Consider the following 26,314-nt stretch of genomic DNA (forward strand, 5'->3'; position numbering starts at 1 on the left):
GGATGTTTTGAATGGGGCGTGTATGTCTACAGATTTGATTCGGCTGGTGACACCCTGATTACGGAAGGAGATGGTGTTTGTGGTGGAGCAGTTCCTTGTTGGTTTCTTCACTCACTGGGAAGTGGCAGGGAGGGGGGACAGCGGGGTGTTACCCACGTCAGCACGCTGCAGGTGCGAGTGGTGGTCCCATTTGCATGGGGTCCCTTGGCAGTGGGCAGAGCTGGATTTGAACCCGGGCCTCTGACTTCGCGGCCAGTGATCGTCCAGAGGATTCACTGGAAGCAGGGCCCAGCGGGAGAGCGCAGTGAAGGGGGTGGGCGGGAGGAGGAGAGAACACGGAGTGGGGCTTCCAGGGCGGGACACCTGTAGCCTCGAGGCCCTGACAGGGCCCTGTGTCCAGAGCAGTGTGGGCTTTGGAAAGTGGAGGGTGGACAGTCCTGAGGAGCCTGTGTGCTGAGGCCACGGGTGTGGGGCAGGTACAGGAGGCCAGGGGTGAGGGCAGGTACAGGAGACCGGGGGGTGAGGGCAGGTACCGGAGGCCAGGGGTGAGGGCAGGTACAGGAGGCCGGGGGGTGAGGGCAGGTACAGGAGGCCGGGGGTGTGGGGCAGGTACAGGAGGCCGGGGGGTGAGGGCAGGTACAGGAGGCCGGGGGTGTGGGGTAGGTACAGGAGGCCGGGGGGTGAGGGCAGGTACAGGAGGCCGGGGGTGTGGGGCAGGTACAGGAGGCCGGGGGTGTGGGGCAGGTACAGGAGGCCGGGGGTGAGGGCAGGTACAGGAGGCCGGGGGGTGAGGGCAGGTACAGGAGGCCGGGGGTGTGGGGCAGGTACAGGAGACCGGGGGTGAGGGCAGGTACAGGAGGCCGGGGGTGAGGGCAGGTACAGGAGGCCGGGGGTGTGGGGCAGGTACAGGAGGCCGGGGGCGTGGGGCAGGTACAGGAGGCCGGGGGCGTGGGGCAGGTACAGGAGGCCGGGGGCGTGGGGCAGGTGTGCAGAGGCCAGAAGCTCAGGGCTGCAGAGTGTGCAGCAGTCGCTTCAGCCCAGGGCCGCACGTCCTGAGTGCCGCTGCGTCCGTTGGTGACAATGACGGTGGGGGCGGCGAGGACCAGTCACCTGCCGGGACCCCCTGTGGTTGTGCGGCCAGGGGCCACCGCTCAGCAGGTGGTGACTGGGGCAGTGGCCCAAAGCGGCCAGGGCAGGGGCCTCGCTCCCTGGGACCCCTGCCTGGAGCCCCCCTGGGGGAGCGCCGCAGCAAGGGAGGCGGGAGCATAGTGCGTGAGGGGTGCGGACGCCCCGCTCCTGTGGCCCGGCCCGGCCTGCGCCAGGTGCCAGGTGGGGCAGCAGTGGGCATGGCTGCTCTCACGTGGCCGTGGGGCAACGAGGAGGGCAGCACCGGGGACCTGAGTGGGTAGCGGGATGGGGCGGCCGCAAGGGCTGGGTTTCTTCACGGGGGGAGGGGGTGGCACAGGCGAGCAGGGTTTCGGGGCGCCCTCCTCCACAGGCCGGCGTCCTGGCGGGGACCCAGAGGCCAGACGAGAGAGGCAGCAGATTACGCCGGGCCCTCCCTGGCCGGCCCTGTGGCTCCTGCCACCCTACCCTGTGGCCCTGTCAACCTGTGGGTCTTGGGGTGCTCGTCTGGACCCCGATATGCCCTGCTCCAGCCTCGGGTGGGGTGTCCCCCACCTCCACAGTTCCCCATGTGAACTCCCCCCGCCCCCGGTCACACCTGTCAGCAGGTGAGCTCCAGGCATCACCCCCATCACTGTTGGCTGGTTAGGTGGCCGACGCTGAGGGCGCCCTGCGGCCCGCCGGGCAGGGCTGTGCCCGACCATGGGGTGTGGGCGACGCCAGGAGGGAGGGGAGCGCCGGCCGGCAGGTGGGGGTGCAGGGAGGCCCCGGGCCAGGTGCATGCAGAGCGCCAGGCAGAGGAGCCCCCCGCCCCCGGCCCGCTGGACACGGACTCCTCCTGCACGCGGGCAGCTTCACCAGTGCTCACGGGGCTGACCGGCGAGGGGGCCTCAGTTTCCCCGGATGGATCATCGTGGCGGGGGGGGGGGGGGAGGGAAGGAATGATGAGGTGCTTGTAGGGCGGCGACCTGGGCCCCGCCGCTCTGCTGTCTGCTTCTCCCCTGGCCCGCTGGCCTCCCGCTGGCCCGTGTCCCGCTTCTGGCCCAGGGCAGGGCAGCCCGTGGGGTCCCGACCTCCCACTCTGTGCCTCCGAGCGGGGTGCCCGCATGGGGGCTGTGGGGCGCCGGGCTGGGAGGGCACGTGGCTCGCCGGTCCCTTTGCTGCCACATGCGCGGTTGAGGCCAGGAGGGGGCACAGAGAGGCCAGACGGGTCGTGTGTCGGCCTGGAAAAGACGTGTGCTCCGCGCAGGGACCTGTCAGCGTGTGGGGGGGTGGAAAGGCGCCCACGACGGCGCCCGGGGCACGTGAAGGAGCACCTTGACCCTGCAGAACCCCGTCCGTGGCCTCCCGCACCCGCGCTGCCCACCGCCCCCGACTCGTGGCTTCAGGAACAACTGGCACGAGCTGAGCCCCGGCTGAGCAGGTGGCCTGAGCGGACGCCCCGGGACGTGGCACAGGCCCCCGAGGCCGCGCCGCCCCTGCTGCCCCCGGGCCCGGTGGGAGGCTGCTGCAGGCACCACAGAAGCACCTCCCTGGCGCCGTGAGCCTGCTTCAGGCTAGGAGCGCTCCAGCGAGGGCGCAGCGGTGGGCTCCCGGGACTGGAGATGACCAGGGTTGCAGCAGCACGGCCGGGCCGGTCACAGGGCGGGGAGCGGGTCACATGGGACGGGCGGCTCCCGGGGACCCTCGCGGGACAGCGGTTTTTTGGCTGCGCGGCGTGCAGGGGGCGCTGTCCCGGTGCCAGGAGGAGAGCGCGGCAGGTGAGCCTGGCTCCGGGGACGGAGAGCTCCCTGCGTGCTGTGCTGCCACCGCATGAGGCGGCCCACTCGGGACGAGGAGTGCACCTGCCGCCCCGGCTCCTGGTCCGGGAAGCAGCCTCGCCGGCACCCGCGGCCGCCTGGGCAGTGCGGTGGGGACACGGGCTGGGTGTGGAGGCTGAGGAGCCCCGCCGAGCTCGCGCCCCCCGCGTAAGGTGCCCTGTGCTCTCTCCCTTCCAGCTCGGAGCCAACGCCCTGCTTTTCCTCAGCGTGAACATGTACGGGGTCTTCGTGAGGGTCCTGGCCGAGCGCTCCCAGAGGAAAGCCTTCCTGCAGGCCCGCAGCTACATTGAAGACCGGCTGAGGCTGGAGGACGAGAACGAGAAGCAGGTGGGCGCGGGGGGCTCTCACCTGCAGGGGCACGGGGCCCACGGGGGACACGGGGTGGGGAGCACAGCTGGGGGCATGGGGCCGGGTGGGGGGCGCGGACAGCACAGTGTAGGCCCGGGGTGCAGGGCCGGGAGCACCCAGCGGGGAGCATGGAGCTCAGGGTGGGGATGCTCAGGGGCCTCAGGCAAGAGGGGACAGGGCAGTGGCAGTGGGGACTCCGTAGACGTGGCAACCTGCCACCCTCTGGGGCCGCAGCCTCAGTCTCCCCATTGGTCAGACGGTGTGCCCAGGTGACACTGTAGGGCTGGGAGGGGGCAGGGAGAGCTGCAGAGCTCGCCCTGTGGGTTTGTTGCCCTGCAGGGGCTGAGCTGCTCCAAGGCCGGCACGGAGGGCGGGGTTTCACCTGTGGGGGGAGTTTGGGTGGGATCCAGCTGGAATCCACTCCCTTGGAGCCGGGGTGGTGAGGCAGGTCCTGACCGGCCCTGGCACAGGTGTGGTGGGCCCTGACCCGCCGGCCAGAGGCTAAAGCTCCGCGGACCCGAGGGTGTCCCTGTGACAGTGGTTGTCACGGTCACCCTGGCCAGCAGCTCGGCTGTGAAGCTGGGGGGCCCCCTGGCCGGCCCCTGCCACAGCCTCCTGGGGCCGCGGGACCACCCCCCCCCACCTAGATGGCGAGCTGGATGGGTGCACACTGCCCGGAGTCCTGGGCTCGTCCCGTCAGGGGTGCCGGGTGGGCTGGGAGCCCCCGGCGAGGCTTCCCCTCAGCGTCGGTGCTGAGCCTTGTTTCCGTGGGGTGGCGGGTGGGATTGCTCCGTACGTGAGAGCCCACCGTATTGCAGACGCAGGGCGTGGGGTACGGGCTGCCCTTCTAAAACATGCACACGCGTGTGTTTTATTTATAGATACTATAACGATACCTAGTGTTTACAGTGAAGGTAGGTTGTGGTTTAGAAGCAGATGACGTACGTATGCTTAGATTGTGTGTGCGTATCCGGATGGATTTGTCTGTGGGAGATCCACGTCTGCGTGTATACGTACGTGCACATGCGTGGTGTGCATGGGTGTGGGCCACATGTGCGGAAACGTGTGCATTTGTGTCTGTACACACGTGTATGTGTATATGTGGAGCATGTGTGCAAGCGTCCATGTCTGTGTATGTCTACGCGTGTGGATTTGCATTCGTGTGGACTCTGTGCATGCCAGTGTCTGTACGTGAGTGTGTGCATGTGTGTACATGTATGTGGGGACACGTGAACATATGCATGCAAAGGTCGGGTGTGTGCATATACGTGTGGATGTGTGCGTAACTGCACATGTGTGGATGCGTGTGCGGATGCGAGCGTGACCGTGTGCGCATGTGTGCAGACGTGTGTGTGGCTGAGCTGCGTGTGCATGCACACACGTGCGTACGATCCGGAGTCCCCGGGGCTGGTCCCTGAGCGCCTCCTCCGACATCAGCCCCGCCAACTGAGGGTCCCTTGGCCATTTTTGAGACGCTTGGACGCGCAGCGCGGGGACCCCCCTTGGATGCCTCCCCGACACCCTGGAAGAAGCGACGTTTGGGGGCCGCCGCTGTGTCTTTCTCTTCTGAGTTTTCCTTTGCTCTCCTGTCTTCCATCTCCTCTGCGTTTCCTTTCGGATGTCTTTCTTTCCGTGCTCGGCGCGTGTCTGTCTTCATCTCTTCTCTTCCCGTGGCTGCCTTTCCCGATGACCACGTGAGGCTCTGGGCCTGTTGGGCCCCCGAGCTTGGGGTCGGCCGCATGCGATGCTGCAGTGGTGGCCGCGGTGTGGACCGCACGTGCATGCAGACTCCCAGGCCTGCGCCCTCCCCGCACCCCCGGCCCCGGCCGCAGGGACCAGCGGTCACACGCACTCCTGCCGTCACGGGGCCAGTCTGCGTGCTCGTGGCAGCTCCGCCAGCAAGGGCTCATCCCGCAGAGGGGGGAGCCCAGACACCGGGAGGCTCAGGGCCGGCATGCGGGCGCAGCAAATCTGCAGGATGGCAGATGTCACCCCGACCCGTCAGCCCGGTGACTGCTCTTACCGTGTTGTCACTCTGGGTCTGGATATTTAGATTTTCTGCATTTTCCCACGGACGGATCCACCGGTGCTTTGACTAACTTGAGGCCGTTGTGCCTTCCTCCCCGGCGTGCGCGCGGGACTTTGTGTTCTCGGCCCCGACGTTGAGACTCCGTGTTTTGAAAACGTGACTCCTCCCGAGCATCCTTGTTCATCGCCTGGGAGCAGGCCTCAGCTGTGTCGTCGGGAGAGCAGGCGCGACTTCGCTCCGGGGGGTCTCCCGGTTCCGCCGTGTTCCATGTTCTCCTTGGAAGTTCCCCGCGATCGCGCGCGGCTCCGGTAGCGGTGGCCTCTGAGCGGGGGCCCGGGGCCCGCCAGTCCATGGGGGGCCGGCTGAGGCGGGCCTGGTGGTCGGGGGCCCGGCGTGCGTCCCGGAGAGGAGTCTGGTCTTCTTTGTCCATCCTCCACTTCCGGGCGGGCCTTGCTGTGCCTCCTGGCCCTCACTGACGCCGGAGGGCCTCTCCCCACACGGTTGCCCTTCGTATTTCTTTGTGGCGTATGTGTTTGACCCGTCCTGGCCCACGCTCTGTCCCCGTGGGTGCGAACGGGCCGCTCACCGTGGAGAGGCCGGTGTCTCCTCCGGGGTGGTCCCCGTGTCCCCACCTGTGTTTCTCTAGCCTTGCTTCTCTTGGTGTAGGAAGTCAATAGTTCCATATTTCAGACATTTCAGTCATTTCTCTTGGTGGTTCACACGGTGCTTTTGGAACAGGAGGGTGAGGGTCATGTCCATGCATCTCTGGCTGGCCCGAGAGCAGGCGAGTCCGGACTTTGACCTGCCATGTCTTCTCTGTTGGGGCCTGGGGGTCGGGTCTGTCACACGGGAGTAGGCTTGGCGCACGGCGAGGGCTTGCGGGCCCCGGGGGTCAGATACTCCAAAGGGACTTGGAGGGTCTTTCGCTTCCAGAACAAAGACGTCCAACCTTAGGTCTTCAAAATGGGAAAGCCTTAGAGCAGCTGACCAAGAAGAAAGAAAGGGCATGAGGCGGGTGTTAGGGACGGAAGGCTCGGCGGCACATAGAGCCGTGCTAAAAGCAGACACAAGGGAAACACTCAGGATTCGTCGCTAGCAGGAGATTTGAAAACTCCGAGATGCACCGGTTCCCGCACAGTTTCCAGGATCGAAACTGATTCGAGAAGCAAACAGAGGGCTCGGAAAGCCCGTGGCCACCCAAATGTTGACTTAGCAGTGACCGTCGTCTCCGGCCCCGGTGGTCACCCATGAGCCATGTGGGAGTCCGGGGAAGGCGCCATTCCTGCTCCCGTTTGTCCCGGGGATGTGGGCACAGGGTGACTCTCCAGAGTCGCCGACGTGCAGGTCGCACACACAGGTGGGGAGCGGCCCCTGCTCCCGGCGCTGTGCCCCTAGGCCGTCACCCCCAAGCCCTTCCTGGCGCTGAGCGGGGAGCGGGTTTTGTCTGGACGCCTTGGCGCATCCATGTGCCACGTGTGGGGCTCTGCAGGGGCTGTCGCTACCCCGTGTGTTGTCATCCCCGTGATTGCCTGGACACCGTGGAAGCAGAGCTGACAAAGTTTTCTTTTCTTTTTAAATGTTATTTATTTACTCATGAGAGAGAGAAAGAGGCAGAGACACAGGCAGAGGGAGAAGCGGGCTCCATGCACCGGGAGCCCGACGTGGGACTCGATCCCGGGTCACGCCCTGGGCCAAAGGCAGGCGCTAAACCGCTGAGCCACCCAGGGATCTCCCTGACAAAGTTTACTTTTTTGTCTTGATCCAGTTTTGGTATCAGATAATATTGACTTTATGTAAGGAGTTGGGGTGTGTTCCCTTGGGGTAAGGTGGTATCTCATTGTGGTTTTGAGTTGGATTCCCAGAGGATTAATGATGTTGAGCATCTTTTCAAGCACCTGTTGGCCATCTGGATGTCTTTTTTTGAGAAATGTATATTCAGACTTTCTGCCCGTTTTTTAAATGCATGATTTGGGTTTCCGATGTGGAGTTGTCTAGGTTCTTTATATATCTTGGATACTGACCGCGTATTGAATCTACCATTTGCAGATACCTTCTCCCATTCAGTAGGTTTCATTTCTTTTTCATTTTGTTAATTATTTCCTTTGCCGTGTAAAAGCTTTTTATTTTGGTACAGCCCCAATAATTCATTTTTGCTTTTGCTTCACTCACATGAGGAGACATATCTAGAAAAATCTTGCTAAGGCTGATATTTTCTGGAAAATTTTAGGTAGAATTGGTGTTAAATTTTCTTCAGTGCTTGGCAGGCATATTTAGTAAAACCATCAGGATTTGGAGATTTCTTCTGTATGAATTTTATTCTTTTCATTTCTTTATTTCTTTATTTTTTATTGGTATATGAATTTTAAAATTAAGAATTCAGTTTACTTAATAGATTACAGAGCTATTCAGATGTTTTATTCACAGTATTTATATCTTACCGCGTGCGTTGTAGTGGCTTGTGCTTCTTTGAGAAGCTTGTCCGCATCTTTGAAATGGTCAAATTCACGTGTAAAATGTTACTACTGTTCCCTTTATCTTTTCGGTTTCTGCAGGGTCTGTAATGATAACGTTTCCTTCCTGATTTTGTTAATTATGTCATATCAGTCTCTCTCTCACTCATTTTGCTAGAGGTTTGTGTATTTTACTGCTATATTTAAAGGATCACATTTTTGTTTCGTTGATTTTGGGTTTTTTTTTTCCTGTTTTCAGTTTCTTTGATTTTTTTCTTGTATTTATTATGCTATTCCCTCCTCTAAATTTGCTTTACTTTGTTCTTCTTTTTCCAGATTCTTTAAATGGAAGCTTAGATTATTTATTTGACAACTTTCTCTTTTTTAGTATGAGCAAATAGCCTCATAAATTTCCCTTTCAGAGCGGCGCGCCACCGATATTGGTGTGTGCTATTCTCACTTTCATTCGGTTCTGTGTATTTTTAAAACTTTCCTTTGACATCTCCTTTCGACTCCTGGGTTGCTTAGAATCCTTTTGCTTAGTTTCTCAATATTTGGAGATTTTTTTCTGCTGTTTTCTGCTCCCGATTTTTAGTTTGAGTCCGTGATTTTCAAAGACCATGCTCTAGAATTTGAATTCTTGTAAATACGCTGACGTTCGTGTCATGGTCCAGGATATGGCCTGTCTTGGTGTGAGTTCTGTGGGTGCTTGAAGACAACGTGTTGGGATCCCTGGGTGGCGCAGCGGTTTGGCGCCTGCCTTTGGCCCAGGGCGCGATCCTGGAGACCCGGGATCGAATCCCACGTCGGGCTCCCGGCGCACGGAGCCTGCTTCTCCCTCTGCCTGTGTCTCTGCCTTGCCTCTCTCTATCTCTGTGTGTGACTATCATAAATAAATAAAAAGTAAAAAAATTAAAAAAAAAAGAAGACAACGTGTTTTCTGCACTTCTTGGGCGAGGTGTTTTATACCTGTTGTTGACGCACTGTTGGCTGATGGTCTTCTTGAGTGCTGTGTATCATTGCTAATCTTTGTCCAGATTTTCTATTATTTATTTTTCTTCTTAAAAATTTTTTTTAAAAAAGAGTTTATTTATTTGTGAGACACACACACACACACACACACACACACCGATGCAGAGACACAGGCAGAGGGAGAAGCAGGCTCCCCGTGGGGAGCCCGATGCGAGACTCGATCCCAGGACCCCGGGATCACGCCCTGAGCCAAAGGCAGATGCTCAACCACTGAGCCACCCGGGCGTCCCTGGGTCATACTTGTTAGAAATCAGTCTGCCGATGTCTGTCTTTTGTATGTTTTAGAACACTTCTCTTTCATGTAATTATTATGTCAGAGCATCCACTTGTCATGTTTTGTTGTGTTTCTTTTTCCTGCTTTCCTCTGTGTTAGTCAAATGCGTTTTTAAATTTTATTTTATTTTATTTATTTATGATAGGCACACAGTGAGAGAGAGAGAGAGGCAGAGACACAGGCAGAGGGAGAAGCAGGCTCCATGCAGGGAACCCGATGTGGGATTCGATCCCGGGTCTCCAGGATCACGCCCTGGGCCAAAGGCAGGCGCCAAACCGCTGCGCCACCCAGGGATCCCCGAACGCATTTTTAGAATTCAGCTTTGATGTATCGCTGTGCCCCTGAGTGCGTATCTTTCTCAGTGCTGCTTGAGGTTTTATACTAAAGACACGTAATGTCACATTCTGCTGTTGTCGACATGTTACCGGATAGGGCGAAGTGCAGAAACCCCACCTCCGCGGCCTTCAGCCTCACCCGCGACAACACGGTCTTGAATATTTCTTCTGCATACATTTGAGCCACACCAGGCAGTGCTGTCCGGCTTGCGTCCACCAGCACGTAGCGGAGAAGGGAAGTCAGTTTTATTCATGGATGTTTTTGCTTATGTTATGTCATTTCTTCCTCCCCTATGCCCAGATGCTTCCTTTTTTTTCTCCTTTTCTTTCTGGTTACAGGTCTTTCTCTTGGGGCCGGTCCGTTGGTGACAAGGCCTCCTACTTTTCCCTCTTGATTTCTTTCGTTCCCGAAGGGCTCTGGGTAGACAGTTCTTTTCTCTTGCACTCGAGAAGCCGGCCACCGTCTCATGGCCTCCACGATCCCCGATGAGAAATCTGCGATAATTCGAACCGTGTGGGCAATCTCTGTCATTCCGCCTGCAAGGTCACTAGGCTCTCCTCTGTTCTCTGCCACCTGTCGAGCTTTTTATTTCATTATTATTTTTTTTTCAGCTCCAACATTTGTATTTGAGTCTCTTTTGTACCTTTTATCTCTTTGCTGGCGTTCCTTTTTCTTCTTTCATTTTTTTCAGGTGTGTTTGTGGCTGTTTATCGAATGATTCTTACAATAGCTGCTTTAAAATCTCGTTAGGTGTGGTGATTATTCTGTTAATCGTGCTGTTGCTGTCTATTGATTGTCTTTATTCATTTGTTGAGATTGTTCTGCTTCTCGTGTGCTGCGTGATTTTCTTTTTTTTCTTTTGGAGATTTTATTTATGTATTTATTCATGAGAGACACAGAGGGAGGCAGAGACAGAGACACAGGGAGAAGCAGACTCCCTGCAGGGAGCCTGCCCGATGCAGGACTCGATCCCAGGACCCCAGGGTCACACCCCGGGTGGAAGGCAGATGCTCAACCACTGAGCCACCCTGGCGTCCCTAATACATTTATCTTAAGTCATGTTTTGGTGTTTGTGGGACGCTGGGAGACTTTGTAGGATCCACGTTCATGAGTTCGTCCTTTGGATTTCTGGCTTTGTGTTTCATTTTGCTGGTCAGAACACATCAGGCTTGTCGGCTCCTGATGCAGTGTTTACTGCTGCCTGGGGCTTTCGGGCTGGGTCTGAGATTGGACGTGGATTGCAGGTAATATCTTTATGATGTCAGAAAACTACTTTGTTCCAGGTTTTGCTGTTTTTAATCGGGGATGGGTGCTTGATCTTGCCAGATGGCGCTTTGCACCCTATGGGGAAGTTGTGTGCTTTTACTCTTGGTTATGTGTGTCGGCTTTCCGTACCATCCCTAATCTCGTGGGTGCAGCTGATGCTGAGCCCTGGTCAGAAGGACAGCCACAGCCTGTCCTTAGGAATTTCATGTGACAGTGGCTTATGCAAATGTGAGCACTCTTTCCCCCTCGTGTGCGGGTTCCAGGGGGCCTCCTTATGGCTGAGGTGGCAGGGCTGATCCATGCAGCCCTTCCAGGCCAGTCCCCATCTCTTCACTGGTCTGCCACTGCTGGTGTGTGGCCCTCGTCCTCGTGAATCGAGATGGTAGGTAGAGGACTGGACATCAAGACCATGTCCCCAGCAACAGAGGGTCAAAAGGAAGAACAGGCCGTCTTTAAGAGCCATTCCGGACGCTCTCACATGACCTTTCACCCCCTGTCTCCTGGGCCACATCTAGCTGCAAGAGCAGGCTGGATAACGGGGTGTTTATCTTAGGTCTCTGAGCCCCAGATGAAAGTAAGGGGCTAGACGGTTGTGCTAGTGGTGATGAAGGGATGTGGGAACAGCGGCCAGCTCTGCCCTGGCCTCACTTCCAGCACCAGATGCCACTGCCCAGCATTCCCAGCGTGGTGCTCTCCTGTGGTCTGTGGCTGACTCAGTTTCCCTGTCCTAACTCCACGGTGCAGGGCAGCTGATGGGATGGAGAGACCAGGTCCTGGCGGTGTGCCCTCAGCTGGGGTCCTTGGAGAGGGAGGGGTTCCAGGGCATTAGGAGAATACTGAACGGGGAGGAGGGTGTGCTGGGCCCGGCGGGTGTGGGGGGCAGCCTCCCTTGTTTGATCTGATGTAGCGTATTTGTAGGTGCAGGTGAGGGATTTAAGACCTGAGCCCTGAGCAGTGGGAATTGGAGGTGTGGCAGGCAAAGGGGGAGCAGGGTCTGGGGGGCAATGACCCCCTCACAGAGCACCTGCTGAGGAGGCTGTGCACCTGTCTCCCTGTCTGGTGTGATGGAATTCAGACAGGGCAGAGGTGCGATGCAAGGCCAGGCCACCGTGCACTTCTCCAGGGACCCTCCCTACGGGGCACGCTGGTGCAGGAGCCACCCCCGAGCCCCTAACCGCAGCTCGGCAGCCCAGGCGGCCCAGGATCGTGGGGCCCCGTGACGCTGGGTCTTCCCAGGAGAGCGTGAAGCCCCAGGTGTGTTCTGGGGCACCATTCGGTAGTGTCCTGGCCTCGTGCCTCGAGGCCCAGGGGCCATTTCCAGCAGCTTCCAGGTGTGTTCGTGTTGCTGATGCTGCCCTTGGCCTGTCCGTGAGGTGGCCTGGGTGAGGCCCTGCCCAAGCTCCCTCCACCACCGCCCACACAGTCTGGCACCCTCTGCCTGTGTCTCAGTCTCGCCCCAGAGGCCCCCGGCCACGGAAGGGGTCGGCGTCTGCTGGCCAGGCACCAGTCACACAGCCGCTCCCACACCCCGTGCGCTGGGGCTGCCCCTCACATGTCAGCCTGGACGTGTCCATGCATGGTGGCCGTGTGCTCGCCAGCACTCAGAGCCTCTCTCCCAGGGGTCCCAGTGCTGAGAGTGGTCACAGGCCATGGCAGTAGCGTGAAGTCCTGCCGCGGCATTGCAGTCTGTCCATTTGGCCGCCGTGGGCGTGGGTCTCAGGGCAGAGCCAGGCCTTGCTCGGGACACATGGTCCGTTACTCAGGTTGGCCTCGTCTGTCTGCTTGGCTCCACGCAGCATCTAGCGGCGCTTGGCTGGCCTTCCCCTCTGCGGTTTACGTGGAGACGCATGACCTGGGGAGGCTCCTGAGGGGTGTGGGCTCCATGTGTTAGGCCTGTGACGTGCTCTGTGGAATCCAGAGCAGACGGGTGAAGCCCTCACACCCCTGCCCCAGGCCTCCGAGGCCATCGCCCAGAGGCCCCCTGGGCTCTGGGGGACTCTTGTCACTGTGCCGCTCTCATCGTCCTCCTGAGGTCATCACGTGGGACGTGGCCTCACGGAATGGGGCTGTGGTCCAGGAGGTCACCCGATGCCTGCTGTGGGCTGGGGGATGCCGGGGGTCGGGGGCTTCACTAGAGCTGCTGCGTTGATGGGACAGGCTGCAGCTCAGGGCAGGGGTCCCGGAGCAGAGCCTGGGGCTGGAGGGATGGAGTGAGGGAGCGGCTTCTCTTGCCCAGTCTCTGCCGGGTTTGCTCTTCCGAGCAGGCTTCCTTCCTCAGTCTACTGGGATTTCAATGTGATCTCTTTGCTTCCCGAAGCAGGCTGGGAAGGGGAGCGAGAGGCCCTGAGGGGGGGGGCCTCAGATGCAGGTGTGGCCAGCTGTGGTGACGGGCCAGGGGGCTTGGGGGCGGGTGAGGATCCCTGGGAGGCGGAGAGGCAGAATGAAGCAGGTGGGGAAACTGAGTCCCCGGGAGAGGGATGGAGTCTCCTGTGCGGCAGGGCACCTCTGGAAAAGCCTAGATGTTTATTCCATTCTCTGAGAGGGAAGAAAACATCTGACCCCCAGAGAGAAGGAAGAAATCGGAAGATAGGACCGGGGGGAAATGCGACGCTGTGTACCAATCTCTGTGAGGTCACGGGACTCCCGTCTGTCCAGGGGGGCGGGTTTTACGGCTCATCTGGAGGTCCCTCTCGGGGCCGTGTTGGGCAGTGGGATGTGGAGTGAGGCCTGGCCATCCTGGTTGGGGCCGGTGGCGTTTCCTCCCTGTGACCTCTGCTCGGTGAAGCGGGGGCACGCGGTGTGGGTGGACGGTGGGTGAAGGTTGCCGTGGAGGTGATGCAGGCTCCTTGCCAGTGCTCCGGGAGCGAGTTTCCTGTGTAATGTCACTCCAGGCCTGGGCACAGGCTGCAGGGGCCCAGGGGCCAGGCAGGGTCTATAGCACCAGGCCGCCTGCTGCCTGTGAGGAGGGTCTGCAGCCCCTTGTGCAGGGCAGCTCCTCAGCACCACCTCGGTGGGGGTGATCGAGGACTCGCAGGGGAATCCTGCTGCGTCACACAGACCTGTCTCTCCTGTCCAGGAACGGCTACTTATGAGCCTTCTGCCCCGGAATGTTGCCATGGAGATGAAGGAGGACTTCCTGAAGCCCCCCGAAAGGATTTTCCACAAGATTTACATCCAGCGGCATGACAATGTGAGGTAGGGCTGATGCGGCCCAGGTGCTGGGCCTTGGGGCGCTCAGATGAAGATGATGGAGGTGGAGATGGAGGCGGTGGAGGCGGTGGAGGAGGGGGAGGAGGGGGAAGTGGTGGAAATGATGGAGGAGGAGGGGAAGAGGTGGAAGAGAAGGAGGAGGAGGTAGAGAAGGAGGTGGAAGAGGTGGAGGAGTGGAGGGGAGGCAGTACAGATGGAGGAGGAGGGGGAGGAGTGGAGGTGGAGAAGGAGGGGGAGGAGGAGGGGGAAGAGGTGGAAGAGAAGGAGGAGGGAGGAGGAGGAGGTGGATGTTGATGTGGTGGAGGTGATTTCCGGGTTGGGCATAATGGAGATAGTGAGGGCGATTGTGGGAAGTGATGGAAGTGAAGGTGATGGATATGGGGGCTGTGGGGGTTGGCAAGGAGGTGATTGAGACGGGGGGGGGGGGGGGTGTGATGTGGGAGGTTGCGGAGGAGGTGGTGAGCGTAAGGGTGAGAGATAATGGAAGTGACGGTGATGGAAATGGGAGGCGGTGGTGGAGGTGGAGGTGATGCAGGAGGTGAGGATTAAGTGTGAGGCGCAGGTAGTGGCAGAGGTGGGAGGCCTTGGGCAGATGGGGGTGGAAGGCCTCGATGTGAGGGGAGGAGGGAGCGGGTGTGCGTCAGGAGGCCCAGGTGAGCACCTGCTGGCCGGGAAGCAGGTCCCATGGAGGAGGGGTGTTGACCTCTTGGGTGATAGGTGTCACAGCTGCTCTTTCCCGCTGTTCCTCACCTCCCATGTCCTGCGTGGGCTGGGGAGGGTTGGCACTCTGTCTCTGAACTGGTTTGGGTGGTGGCATTTCAGCTGGATCTTGGCCCATGTCAGGATAACAGCTGAGCAATATTCCACTTGGTGCCAGGGCCTGGGGTAGGCGTCCTCTTCCTCCCCCGTTCCTCTCATGGCAGCCCAGGAGGTAGGGATTGTTCCCGTTTTACAGGTGATGAAGCAGCTTGCCCCAGACACGCTCTGAGGTTTGCTTGTTTTTACAAATCCTATCACAAAGAATTTTATTCTACTACATCGTATTTTCCCTTTTAAAGTACTTAGACTAGGGACGCCTGGGTGGCTCAGAGGCTGAGCGTCTGCCTATGGCTCAGGGCGTGATCCCAGAGTCCCGGGATCGAGTCCTACATTGGGGTCTCCACATGGAGCCTGCTTCTCCCTCTGCCTGTGTCTCTGCCCCTCTCTCTCTTTCTCTCTGTGTCTTTCATGAATGAGTAAATAAATAAAATCTTAAAAAAATAAAGTTCTTAGACTAGCTGAGTATTTCCCTTTATGTAAGCGTCAATCAGGCTGGTGATGGTGGTTGAGGCCCGGAAGCACCCTCCACCCCTGATATTCTTTGCTGGTCCTGGTTGGTGTCAGGCCTACCTGCCACTGGGCCTTTGCAGACACAGCAGGATAAAAACTCCCTCTGTTTGTATTGAGTGCTGTGGACTGAGTCTCTACAAGCTGTTGCTTGTCCGTCTAGGCTGAGCAAAGGACTGCTGCTGCCGCCAGCCCCTCTTCATCAGGGCCCCAGCCATCCCTGTGTGCGAGCCGGTGTGGCTAGTCGCTGTCTGGTGAGCATGCTCACTCCCACTGCTGTGCCTCTTGCTGAGGACTAGTGCTGTCCTCCTGTGGAGGATACTGAGCCCAATGGGGTTAAGGCCCCAGTGTGTGGGGCCAGCATTCCAGGCCAGGCAGCCCAGGCTCTGTCACCTCCACTTGGAGGTGGAGCCAGTGAGTGGTGGGGCTGGGGCAGCCTGGGATTGGCTGATGCTGATACCCACATAGACTTCCCATTCACACCACTGCCTCTCCTCAGTGGGTAAGGAGGTGGCACAGTGACCCAGCCCCTGATGAGACCAGATCACCAGAACAATCCAGGGAGTGCCCAGGGGGAGGGGTGTGGAGTGTCTGCACACAGCAGGGAAGGCATCAGATGTCAAGGACTTCCTGGGGCAGCAGGTGGAGGTGAGCATGGTGTGTGGTGCCCATGTGCCTCCCCCCTCTTTTCTGACTTGGGACAACAGACACAGGTGTGGAAAGTCACCATTTCCCTCTGATGTGAAAAATCTCCGCCCACATCCCCCGGCGGATGCCTCATTCCCAGCAGGTGCAGGTGTGACGATGCTGAGATAGGAGAGGGAGCTGAGGCCGGCTCCCTGTCCCTGATGGCACCAGCTCCACCATGGCTCCCCTGGCCACCCTTCAACAGGGTCAAAGGTGGCTTTGTAGAGCCCAGATGTGATCAGCTCACTGTCTTCCTCACCATCCTCGTTAGAGTCCCTCTCTGGTTCCCCATCATCCAGGATTAGAATCCCGAGTCAGTACACCATTCAGAACTAACAGGCTGATGTCATCAGGAACGGTGGAGTAAGGACATCTGAAAATCCTCAACTCCATAGAAGCAATGACAATACTGACAAAAACTGAGTCAACATTGTCAGAACACTGGAAATTAAGCAAAGCCTTGCAAGAATCCAGGAATGTTTATTTATGAAAAACAGCTGGATCCTGGTAAAAAACAGCAAGCTTTATAGAGTTCTAACTTACCCTGTTTCACTGTCTTTAGCTCCATGATAGCGTTGAAAACCAGCAGCTGCTATTACAGGGGAAACCTGTCCACTGACAGCCACCTGAGGGGACAGAATGGGGTCAGGGCTTTGAAAAATTCTCAGAGAACTGTCATCATTTGACTGCCTGGGAATTCCCTGGGAAACCTTGCTCACAGGCTTGTCTTTATTTGACCTGACTCAACACTCAGTTGGAACAGCTTTTGCCCTGGGACATTTGTTAAGAACAATCAGTGGCAAGTGTTTAACATCATAGCTGTCAGAGGCAGTGATAACAGCTGAGGCAAGCAGCAGGGCACTAAAATCTTAAAACTAGGGAATGAGATGTCTGTCAGGTGCTTTGAAAGGCTCTGGGAATGTTTCTGGGAATCAGAAGATCCCACTCACAAGTCGGGCGACGTGCATGTTCAGAAAAGACCATGATGACCCTGGGCTGTCGTTAGGTCTTGAGGCTGACCTTGAGCATGTGTGCAAGCAGGAAGAGCAGACTGAGACAGTTGGAATCTGCCTGGCTGAGTGCCCATCATCAAAGACTGAGAGACTTACTGGCTTCAGGAATGGGAGGAAATTTCTGTGTGGTCATTAGCTGACCACTAGCTTAACCAACCACAGACTTTAATGGCCCCACATGAGATAGGAAACAGACTTTTCAGAGTTTGTCAGAAAAGTCACTGAACAAATAACAACACAAATAGCAACAAGAACAACTTCAGTCCTGAGGTGGGGGGGGGGGTTGGTTCTGATTTTCAGAGTTGCCACAGTGTATTATCTGATTTTCCGTGAAAATATATGCAAGTGTGCAAGAAAGCATGAATGTATAGCTCACATGGGAATGAAAATGCAGTCCCAGAGGGAGCCCACACATTAGACTTCTAGACAAAACTTTAAGTCACATATATATATTTTTAAAGATTTTATTTATTTATTTGAGAGAGTGAAAGAGAGAGAACATGAGCAGCGGGAGGGGCAGAAGGGAGAGAGAGAGGCAGATTCCCCGCTGAGCAGGGAGCCCGACCCAGGGCACAGGGCTCCATCCCACGATCCCGGGATCATGACCTGAGTCGAAGGCAGATGCTTGACCCCCTGAGTCACCCAGGCGCCCCTAAATCACCTGTTTGAAATACTCTCAAAGAACAAACTGTCTAAATAAAGGAGAGCATGAGAAAGACTTCTCATCAAGTAGACTATACCAATAAAAAGGTAGAGCTTATAAAAAACCAACCAAACAGAAATTCCAGCTTTGAAAAATACAGTGACCAAAATAAAAAGTTCACTAGAGGGTCGGGGTGGGGGTTCCACACTGAGCAGATCTGAGCAGGTTGTGGAAAGCCTCGGGGAACTTGAAGACAGCCACCTGAGGTCATGGAGCCTGATGGATGGAGAGAGAACAGAGGCTGGGGGTCTCGAGGGACGCCGGCCGGTGCGACAGCACCCCCAGGATGAGTCTCAGAGGAGAGGAAAGGAGGAGAGAGAGTCTTTGAAAAAATAGGACTCAAAAGGTCTGAAATTTCATGGAAAACAGTAACGTACGCATTGCAGAAGCCCTGTCAGGACCCGCATGGAGCCCCCCACGTGGTCGTTGAACCATGAGGGCCAGAGGTTAGGAAAGGAGTGGGACAGAAGTGACGGCCAGCAAGACCAGCGTGGGATTTTTCACCAGGGATGGTGGAGGTGGGGGCTGGGGTGACGTGTTCAGGGTGGAACGAAACAGGCAGGAATTCGGTATCCAGCAAAAACGACGGTGACGGCAGCTCGGTGTGGCCGTGTGCCTCACGCTGTGGCGCCCGGGGAGGAGGCTGTGCGGGTGGCGGGCGCCGTTGTTTAGACCCGCCCCGTTCCGTAGTAAGCGGATGCTCACGTGGCAGGCTTCCGTCCCGTGAGGTGAGGCCCTGTCCCACTGCAGGACCCAGGTGGCCCGTCCATGAGGCGCAGGGGTTCGCAGCGGGGCTCCAGGGCTGTCCTTCTGTCACCTGTCAGCCTGCAGGGGCCGCAAGGGCTGAGGAGGGCCATCCGGGGCTGGGGGCAGGTCTGGTGGCTGTGGAGCTGTGCCCTGCCCGTGTCCTGGGGGGTCAGCAGGAGCTCTGAGCCCCCCGTGGTGGCGAGGGCCTCCCCTGCTTCCCCAGCTGCTGCTGCTGCCACTTGTCAAACAGGACAGACCCTTCCCTCCCAGGCCGGCCCGAGGAATAACCAGGGAGGGTTATTTTGGGGTGCTCGTAAGGCCGCTCTGGGGACCGCATACTCGTGGAGGAGGCAGCCTGGTGCGTTTTTCTTGCAGCATCCTCTTCGCGGACATCGTGGGCTTCACGGGCTTGGCGTCACAGTGCACCGCGCAGGAGTTGGTCAAGCTCCTCAACGAGCTCTTCGGCAAGTTTGATGAACTGGCTACGGTAAGCGCAGCCCCCGATGTTCGCGTGTCATTGGAGCAGCCTCGGGGGCTCCGGGGTTGCAGGTGCGACCTCGTGGATGCCGAGTGCGTCGGTCCCGCCCGGCTGTCCTCACCCACAGCTTCTGCATCACCGCCCGCGACTCCTTTGTGCAAAAGAGGGCGCTTGCCCGAGCGCAGCCAGGGCGCCCCGAGCTGGCCCCAGACCGAGGGTGGTGGCTGGGTGGGGAGGCCCTGCCCTGAAGGTCACCTCAGCCGGTTGGTGGCGTTTGACGATGCCGAGCCCCTTGCTGTGGCAGGAGAGTGCTGGCGTTTTAAGAGCTTCCTGGGGCAGGTCACGTGAAGGCCCGCAGAGGTCAAGCCCAGGCCTGGCTCCCTGCCTGGTGTCTTGGTGTGGAGGCAACGAAGTGCCTGGTGTCCTTGGACCTGGATGCCGGCCTCCCCTGCCCCACAAGGACGTGGGGGGACGCGGGGACGTACAGCCCCATCCACCGGCCCGGCCAGCCTGCCTCTGGACACAGAGGGGTCCTGGGCAGGTGGTTGGGGGGAGGGAGTTCGCAGACTGAGAACTCTTCACCCAGGGAAAGAACTTGGTAGAAAGAGTGGACGGATGTCCCCTTGATGAGGGAGGGGGAGGAGCGGTCCCCGGGCCAGCGTGCCTCGTACAGTGGAGTCCTGAGGATGTCCCACGTGCGTGCAGGGCTGGGGGAGGGTACCCCGCGGGCTGCAGAGCGCCGGGCGCCAGCATTCACCCTTGACCCGCAGGTGGAGTGGGTGGCTGTCACACGGGCTGTGCCTGGCTGTAGTTTCGGGACCAAGTCAGGAGGAGAGCACTGGGCCTCGGCAGCGGTGGCATGCGGCCCTTGGACGCTGCCCCCCGCCCTCCACCTGGAGTGTCCTCGAGGCTGGTCGAGATCTTGAGACGCCCAGTTGGGAGTTCGCCGCTTGCTCGGACTGGGCTGGCGCTGGAGGCCTTTCTCCTGGGGCACCCGCTGCTGTCCCAGGCCAGGGCTCTGCGGGGCCCCATGTGGGGAAGGCTGCTGGGTCTTTCCCGAGGATGAAAGGAGGGGGTCGGCTCTCTGTCCGTTGCGGGCGCTGCCGGGCCGTGAGGTGCCCTGGCAGCCTGGGCACGGGGGTGCTGGCCTCGTGCCCTGGGGAGCAGCTGAGGCTCGGCCTCCGGGGCCTCTGGGGCCTCCTCCCTACCTGACCCCTGTGGTTTTGGGGAAGCATGATGGAGGAGTCAGGGTGACGAGGCCCGTGTGGCGTGGGGGGCTCACGGACACGGCCTCCCATATTAGGGTCAGAACGTGTGTTTTGTCCGAGGCTGGGGTGCCTGGTGGCCCGAGGCTTTCTGGGTGCTGCTCTGAGCTTTCCGGGGCCTGCGCCTTTCCCCTGCCCCTCCACGAGGAAGCTTCTGGATGAGGATTCACTGGCCACCGGGGCTCTCTGAGGACAGGCTGCTGATGTGAGGGGTGTGCCCTCCCCCACTGTCCGAATCTGTCTTGCCTGGTACCGGAGGGGACGTGTTCCCTCAGTGACTCAGTGGTCAGCACTGCCACCAGCCTACCGCCAACCCCCGCCCCTGCTTGGGTCGCTTACAACAGCCCCCGCCCCAGGATGACAGGAGTCTGTAGAGTCTTAGCTTGTCCTTCCGCGGGCACACGGTTGGCAGATGTCTTCTCCCTGGCTTCAGCCAGTTTACTTAACGTGGCGCGTGACTCTGCGTGCAGCCCACTTCTCAGTATCCTCTCGTGTGGACCGTGGCATCCCCAGAGTGAGGGAGGGGTGGGCTGGCTGGCCCACTTCTGCTCGGGGTGGGGGCTACAGATGTGGGCCTCCCCTGACCGCAGGCTGTCCCCGGGATGCATGGTCTGGGTCTTGTTCTCGGCATGAAATGTGTGACGCGGGGGCTCGCTGTCCTGTCCCCTTCTTTCTTCATCAGCTCAGGATACATCGGGCTCACCCTGGCCCAGGCGGGGCCTCCCGGGCTTGCACCCCAGCTGCGATGTCACCATCCCTTTGCATCGGCACCCCACTCGGGGCTCACGCGGTGGACATCTGCTGGGCCTGCTCTGGGGACAGGACATGTTCCAAACACCTCTCAAGTCATCAGACTTGCCTTCCTGTTTTTGTTCGTTGAATTTATTCCTGGGTATTTTATTCCCTTTGATGCAGTTGTAAATACAATTATTTTCTCCGGTTTTCCGAGCATTCATTGTTTGTGTGCAGAAACACCACAGATTTCTGCGTGTTAATTTCACATCCTGAAAATTTGCTGAATTCGGTTATTAGTTCTGACAAGTTCTTGGTGGCATCTTTAGGGTTTTCTGTAGATATTAAGCCATTTGCAGAGAGAGAGAGTGTGTGATTTTCTTTCCGTGCCCGGTTGCTGAGGCTGGGACTTATGCTGTTGGATGGGAGTGGCCTCCCTGTCCACTCCTGACCCTGCAGGGGAAGCTCTCCTGTTCTCACTGTCGGGGCCGATGTGTGCCGTGGGCTTGGCATCCCTGGCCCTCACTGTGTCGAGAAACGTGCCGTGCACCTGCCGTGTTGGGAGTTTTTATCCTGAAAGGACGTTGCATCCTGTCAAATGCTTGTTCTGCATCTGCTGAGACCATCATGTATTTCTACCCTTTCTTCGGTTAATGCGATGCATCACATCGATCGATTTGTGGGTATCGAACCATCCTAGCATCCTGGGAACAAATCCCACTTGGTTGTGGTGTCCAATCCCTTTAATGTACTGTTGGAAGTGGCTTGCTCGTGTTTGTTTGGGGGGGATTTCTGCATCTGTGATCATTGGGGGTATTGGTATTAGTAAAAGATCCTCGTCTTTTCTGGTCAGGTCCAGTGGTTTTGGGTTCAGGGTAATGCTGGCCCATAGAGTGAATTTGGGAGCTTTCTTAGAGCTTAAGAAGTGTTGGTGATCTTCTTCAAACGTTTGGTAGCGGTCACTAGTGAAGCCATCCGGTCCTGGGCTTTTCTGTGTTGGGGGCTTCTGATCACTGCTTCAGTCTCCGTACTAGAAATGTCTGCAGATTTTCTGTTTCTTTATGATTCGGTCTTGGTAGGTTGAGTGTTTGTAGGGATTTATTCATCTCTTCTAGGTTGTCAGGTTTGCTGGTGTATAAGATGTGTCCCTTTTTATTCACTACCTGGCTCTTTCACTAGGACACGTGCTTGTGTGGGCTGCAGTGGGACGTGGTGGGACGTGTCCATGTAGCTGTGTGTGTGGGGGGCATGCACGTGTGTGTGGATATCCGCGAGTGCATTGCATACATGCATGAGAGCGTGTGCGTATGTGGCTGTGCACACAGACATGTGCATATGGACACGCTTGTTCACGTATATGTGTGCAGGTGTCCATGTGTGAGTATGTGCATGTGGGCTAAAATTTTTTTTAGATGTCTTCCTGTTATGTTTCTGAAGGATGCTGTTCTATGGCTTTCTTTCCTTGTGTCGTCTTCATGTGGAATCTTGGTCAGGCTGGTCTCCTGGAAGAGTTTGGGCATGTTTCCTCCTGTTCCACTTTCTGGAGATTTTCTTTCTGAAACTTTTAAACAATTCTTAAGAAAACTTATGTATTTGAGAGAGAGAGACAGAGCACGAGAGAGCACAAGTAGGCCGGAAGGGGAGAAGCAGGCTCCCCACTGAGCGGGGAGCCCAACTGGGGGCTCCCTCCCAGCACCCTGAGATGACGACCTGAGCGGAAGGCAGACGCTTAACTGACTGAGCTGCCCAGGCGCCCCTGGAAGTTTTTATGTACAAGTTCAATTTTTAAAAATAGGGCTATTGTATATATATATCTATAAAATCAGGGATTTTTTAAAAAGATTTTATTTATTCATTCATGAGAGATACACACACACAGAGGCAGAGACACAGGCAGAGGGAGAAGCAGGCTCCATGCAGGGAGCCCGACGTGGGACTGGATCCCGGGTCCCCTGGGCCGATGGCAGGTGCTAAACAGCTGAGCCACCCTGGGTTCCCTAGAATCGGTTTTTTTTATATGTATGTGATATATCCATATACGATATGCATATGTCCATATATCGGAGTGAGCTTTGTGTTTCTTAGTCTTTCGAGGAATCTGTCCATGTGAGCTAAGTCACCGAGATTGTTAGAATAAAGGTGTTTATGGTATTTCCCTGTTAGCTTTCTAATATTTGCAGAAGCAGCCGTGACATCACCTCCTCCTTTTCTGACTGTGATAATTTGTGCTTCCCTCGCTCTCCCCCATCATTCTGGCTGCATGTTTGTTATCAATTTTTGTAAGGAGTTTGCTTTTGGTTTCATTGATTTCTCTGTTTTATTGTTTTTCTCTGATTTTTTTATTATTGTGATTCTTGTGCGTTCCTTGTTTTTCTTTTACTCTTGTTTTTGTCGTTTGGGAAGATGGAAGCTGAGACTGCTGATCAGGATCTTCCCCTCCAAATGTGAAGAGTTGGTGCCGCAGACCAGGCGGGTGTCTGGCTAAGGTGGCATCCCCGCGTTGCTGAGACACTGTGTCCTCGTTTCCCCTCGGTTCAAGATGCTTTCTAATTTCCCTTTTAATTTTTGGTTACTCCCATGGCTTGCTTGTTTGTTTATTTATTTATTTATTTATTTATTTATTTATTTATTTATTTATTTATACTTTTTATTTATTTATGATAGGCACACAGTGAGAGAGAGAGGCAGAGACACAGGCAGAGGGAAAAGCAGGCTCCATGCACCGGGAGCCCGATGTGGGACTCGATCCTGGGTCTCCGGGATCGCGCCCTGGGCCAAAGGCAGGCGCTAAACCGCTGTGCCACCCAGGGATCCCACCCATGGCTTATTTAGAGATATGTTTTTTGAGGGATTTTTTCAAAGGTCTTTCTGTTTTTGAGTTCACATTGAATTCTGTTTTGGTCAGAAAACACATTTTATCAAAAATTTGAGTCCTCTAAGTGCATGGTTCAGAACACGGTGTCCTCAGGAACTGAGCAACAAGATGCACTGTGCTTCCCTGCCATCCTTGTGTTCTGGGGCGTTGCGTACACACGCTGAGGCTGGCTGGGGACGGGCTGCTCACATTCTTACTCTGCATCATTACTTACGTCCTGGCTCCCGGGTTTCTCAGTTCCTGATCGAGGGTATTGAGTCTGCGACATACTTAGAGATCTGTCTGCTCCCTGTGTTCTCAAGCTCTGCTACTTGATTTGTAACATTTAGGGTTCTTAGGTCCTCTTGATGAATTAACTTTTTTAAGATGTTATTGATTCACGAGAGACACACAGAGAGAGAGGCAGAGACACAGGCAGAGGGAGAAGCAGGCTCCACGCAGGGAGCCGGACGGGGGACTCGATCCCGGGACCCCGGGGTCACGCCCTGGGCCGAAGGCAGGCCCTCCACCACTGAGCCGCCCAGCGGTCCCATTCTGTGTTTTTAGAGACAGAGCGTGTGTGTGCGTGTGAGCAGGAGAGGAGCAGAGGGAGAGCTAAAACCAAGAGTCGGATGCTCAACCTACTGAGCCACCCACGCTCCCCTAATTAACTCTATTTTCATGAAGAAATGACCCTCGTTCCCTGGAGACCTAACGTCCTGTGAGCATAGCCGTTCCAGCTTTCCTTTGATTATTGTCGGGAAGCATGTCTTTTCCATCCCCCTTTTTTCCCCCAAGGGGTTCATCTCTTTTTCTCTAACGGGCTGGGTTTGTCTTTTCTCCCTCGAATCCGACCGTCTGTGTCTGCTGTGCTGTGCCGTCGGCCCGGGTTTGGTTTGTCCCGTCTGTTCTGTGTCGTGGTTTTACTTTTCCTGCCATTCTGTGGGTGTAGGGGGTGCGTTCTGAGACTCTGCCCTTGCACCTCTGTTGGCTCATGAGTGTGCACCGTTGGCTCTGGCACTGGGCTGCCTGCTCCGGGGTCTGCGGCAGGTTCCTGGACGTCGTCCCAAGATCTCGCGGATGCGCCTCCTCACGCGCCTCCCTTCCTGGCCTGTGTGAGGTTGCTGCTGTGCGTGTTTCACTTGTTGTCATAAACCCTGTTCTGCATCGTTGCCATTTATGTTTGGGCAAACGAGCCGTTCCCTTTAGGAGACGGAAGGTGGGGTCCGGCCTGTGCGGGTCGCCAGCGGGTCTGCGTGTGGGTGCTCTGCAGGGAGGAGGGCAGCCGGCCGGCGGTGAATCCGCTCCGTCTCTGTGTTTCTGAGAAGGGTCTTCATTTTGCCTTTATCTTTGGAAATTCTTTTCACCCGTTCCTTACAGGCCTGTGGGTCATCGGGTCGTGCTGTCCAAGGACGCCGCTCTGGTCCTCCGTACGCAACGGGGAAGACGTCTGTTTCCTCTGACTGCTTTTAAGGTTTTCTCTTCATCGCTGGCTTTAAGCAGTTTGACTCTGATGTGCCTCCATGAGGTTTTCCTCACGGATTTGGGGCTTCCTGCATCAGTGGGTTTACGGTTTGATCATCTGGGGGAGAAAGCCCTCGAACGCTCCTCACACATCCCCCCTTCTTTCAGGGACCCCGGTTTACCCGTGTGTGGATCTTGACGTCCCACAGCTCACTGATGATCCTTTTTCATTTTGGCCTCTTCTTCCTTTTCTTTCGTTCCGGATGGTTTGTGCTGCTGAGCTGTCCAGGCGACTGGCGAGGTGTGACCTGCTGTCCGTCTGTCCGCCCATCTGTCCCAGCACACCGCGTCGTCTCAGAGATTATGTTTCCATCTCTGGAACTTCAGCATGAACCACTCCCCCCCACCCACTGCCATCCGCCCTGTCGAGGTCGCTGCCGGGCAGCTGAGGATGACGACCCTCTGTTCTTGAGTGCTCCGATGGTGCTGGGTGTGTTTAAAACCTACGTCCCATCTGCTTGAGCCCGGCTCCGGGGAGACGTGTCTGTGTGCAGGACGCGGGAGCCCCGTGAGGTGCGCCTGCACGTGGTCACCCAGACACACCCCGCCTGAGCAGGGTCCCTGCGGGCAGTGAGACCAAGGGTGAGCGTGTTGGCCTGGTCTCCACGGTCTCCGGAGGTTTATTGACCCTTGTGCCCGGCGGACCGCAGATGGACACAGTGTTTATTGCTTGAGCCACTTTAGGTTTACATCTGCTCTGACCACAGGGCTCTTCTCTGGATGTGGGGAGAGCAGCCCCGCTGGGAGAAGCAGACGTCGCTCCACGCGCGTCCAGGCTCGTGGGGAGGCCCAGACTCTGGCTGTGCCGGCCGCGGAGGCAGCCTGGGTCCCACGCGCCCCTCGGGGCTGACAGCTGGAGACCACCCTCCGTTGGGGCTGCGCCCCAGGAGTTTCCCGGCCGGAGCTTGGTGCACTCTGGTCGGTTCACAGCCCCCAGGTGGCCTGTGCCTGGCACACGGCGGGTGTACACACTCGGACTCGGCCGGCGTGGGGTCCAGCGCAGTCGGCCAGCTTGGACGAGCCTGGGAGGCATTGCCTGTCGGGGCGCACGGTGGTCCACGCGGGGGCTCTCCTCGGGACCCCGCCCCGGGCTTG

At 57.3% G+C, this 26,314-nt stretch overlaps 1 protein-coding gene across 1 annotated transcript in view; it reads left to right on the forward strand.

Moving 5' to 3' along the window:
• Window positions 1-26,314, forward strand: part of LOC129516202 (adenylate cyclase type 1) — a 94,279-nt gene that overhangs the window by 12,111 nt on the left and 55,854 nt on the right. Inside the window, exons 2-4 of the mRNA XM_055335539.1 lie at window positions 3,123-3,272; window positions 13,757-13,875; window positions 18,742-18,853. Coding sequence (XP_055191514.1) covers window positions 3,159-3,272; window positions 13,757-13,875; window positions 18,742-18,853 — 345 coding nt within the window. The 5' untranslated portion in view covers window positions 3,123-3,158. The remainder of the gene's footprint in view (window positions 1-3,122; window positions 3,273-13,756; window positions 13,876-18,741; window positions 18,854-26,314) is intronic.

This window comes from Nyctereutes procyonoides, unplaced genomic scaffold (assembly GCF_905146905.1).
Source record: "Nyctereutes procyonoides isolate TBG_1078 unplaced genomic scaffold, NYPRO_anot_genome, whole genome shotgun sequence".
In the NCBI taxonomy this organism is placed as follows: domain Eukaryota; kingdom Metazoa; phylum Chordata; class Mammalia; order Carnivora; family Canidae; genus Nyctereutes; species Nyctereutes procyonoides.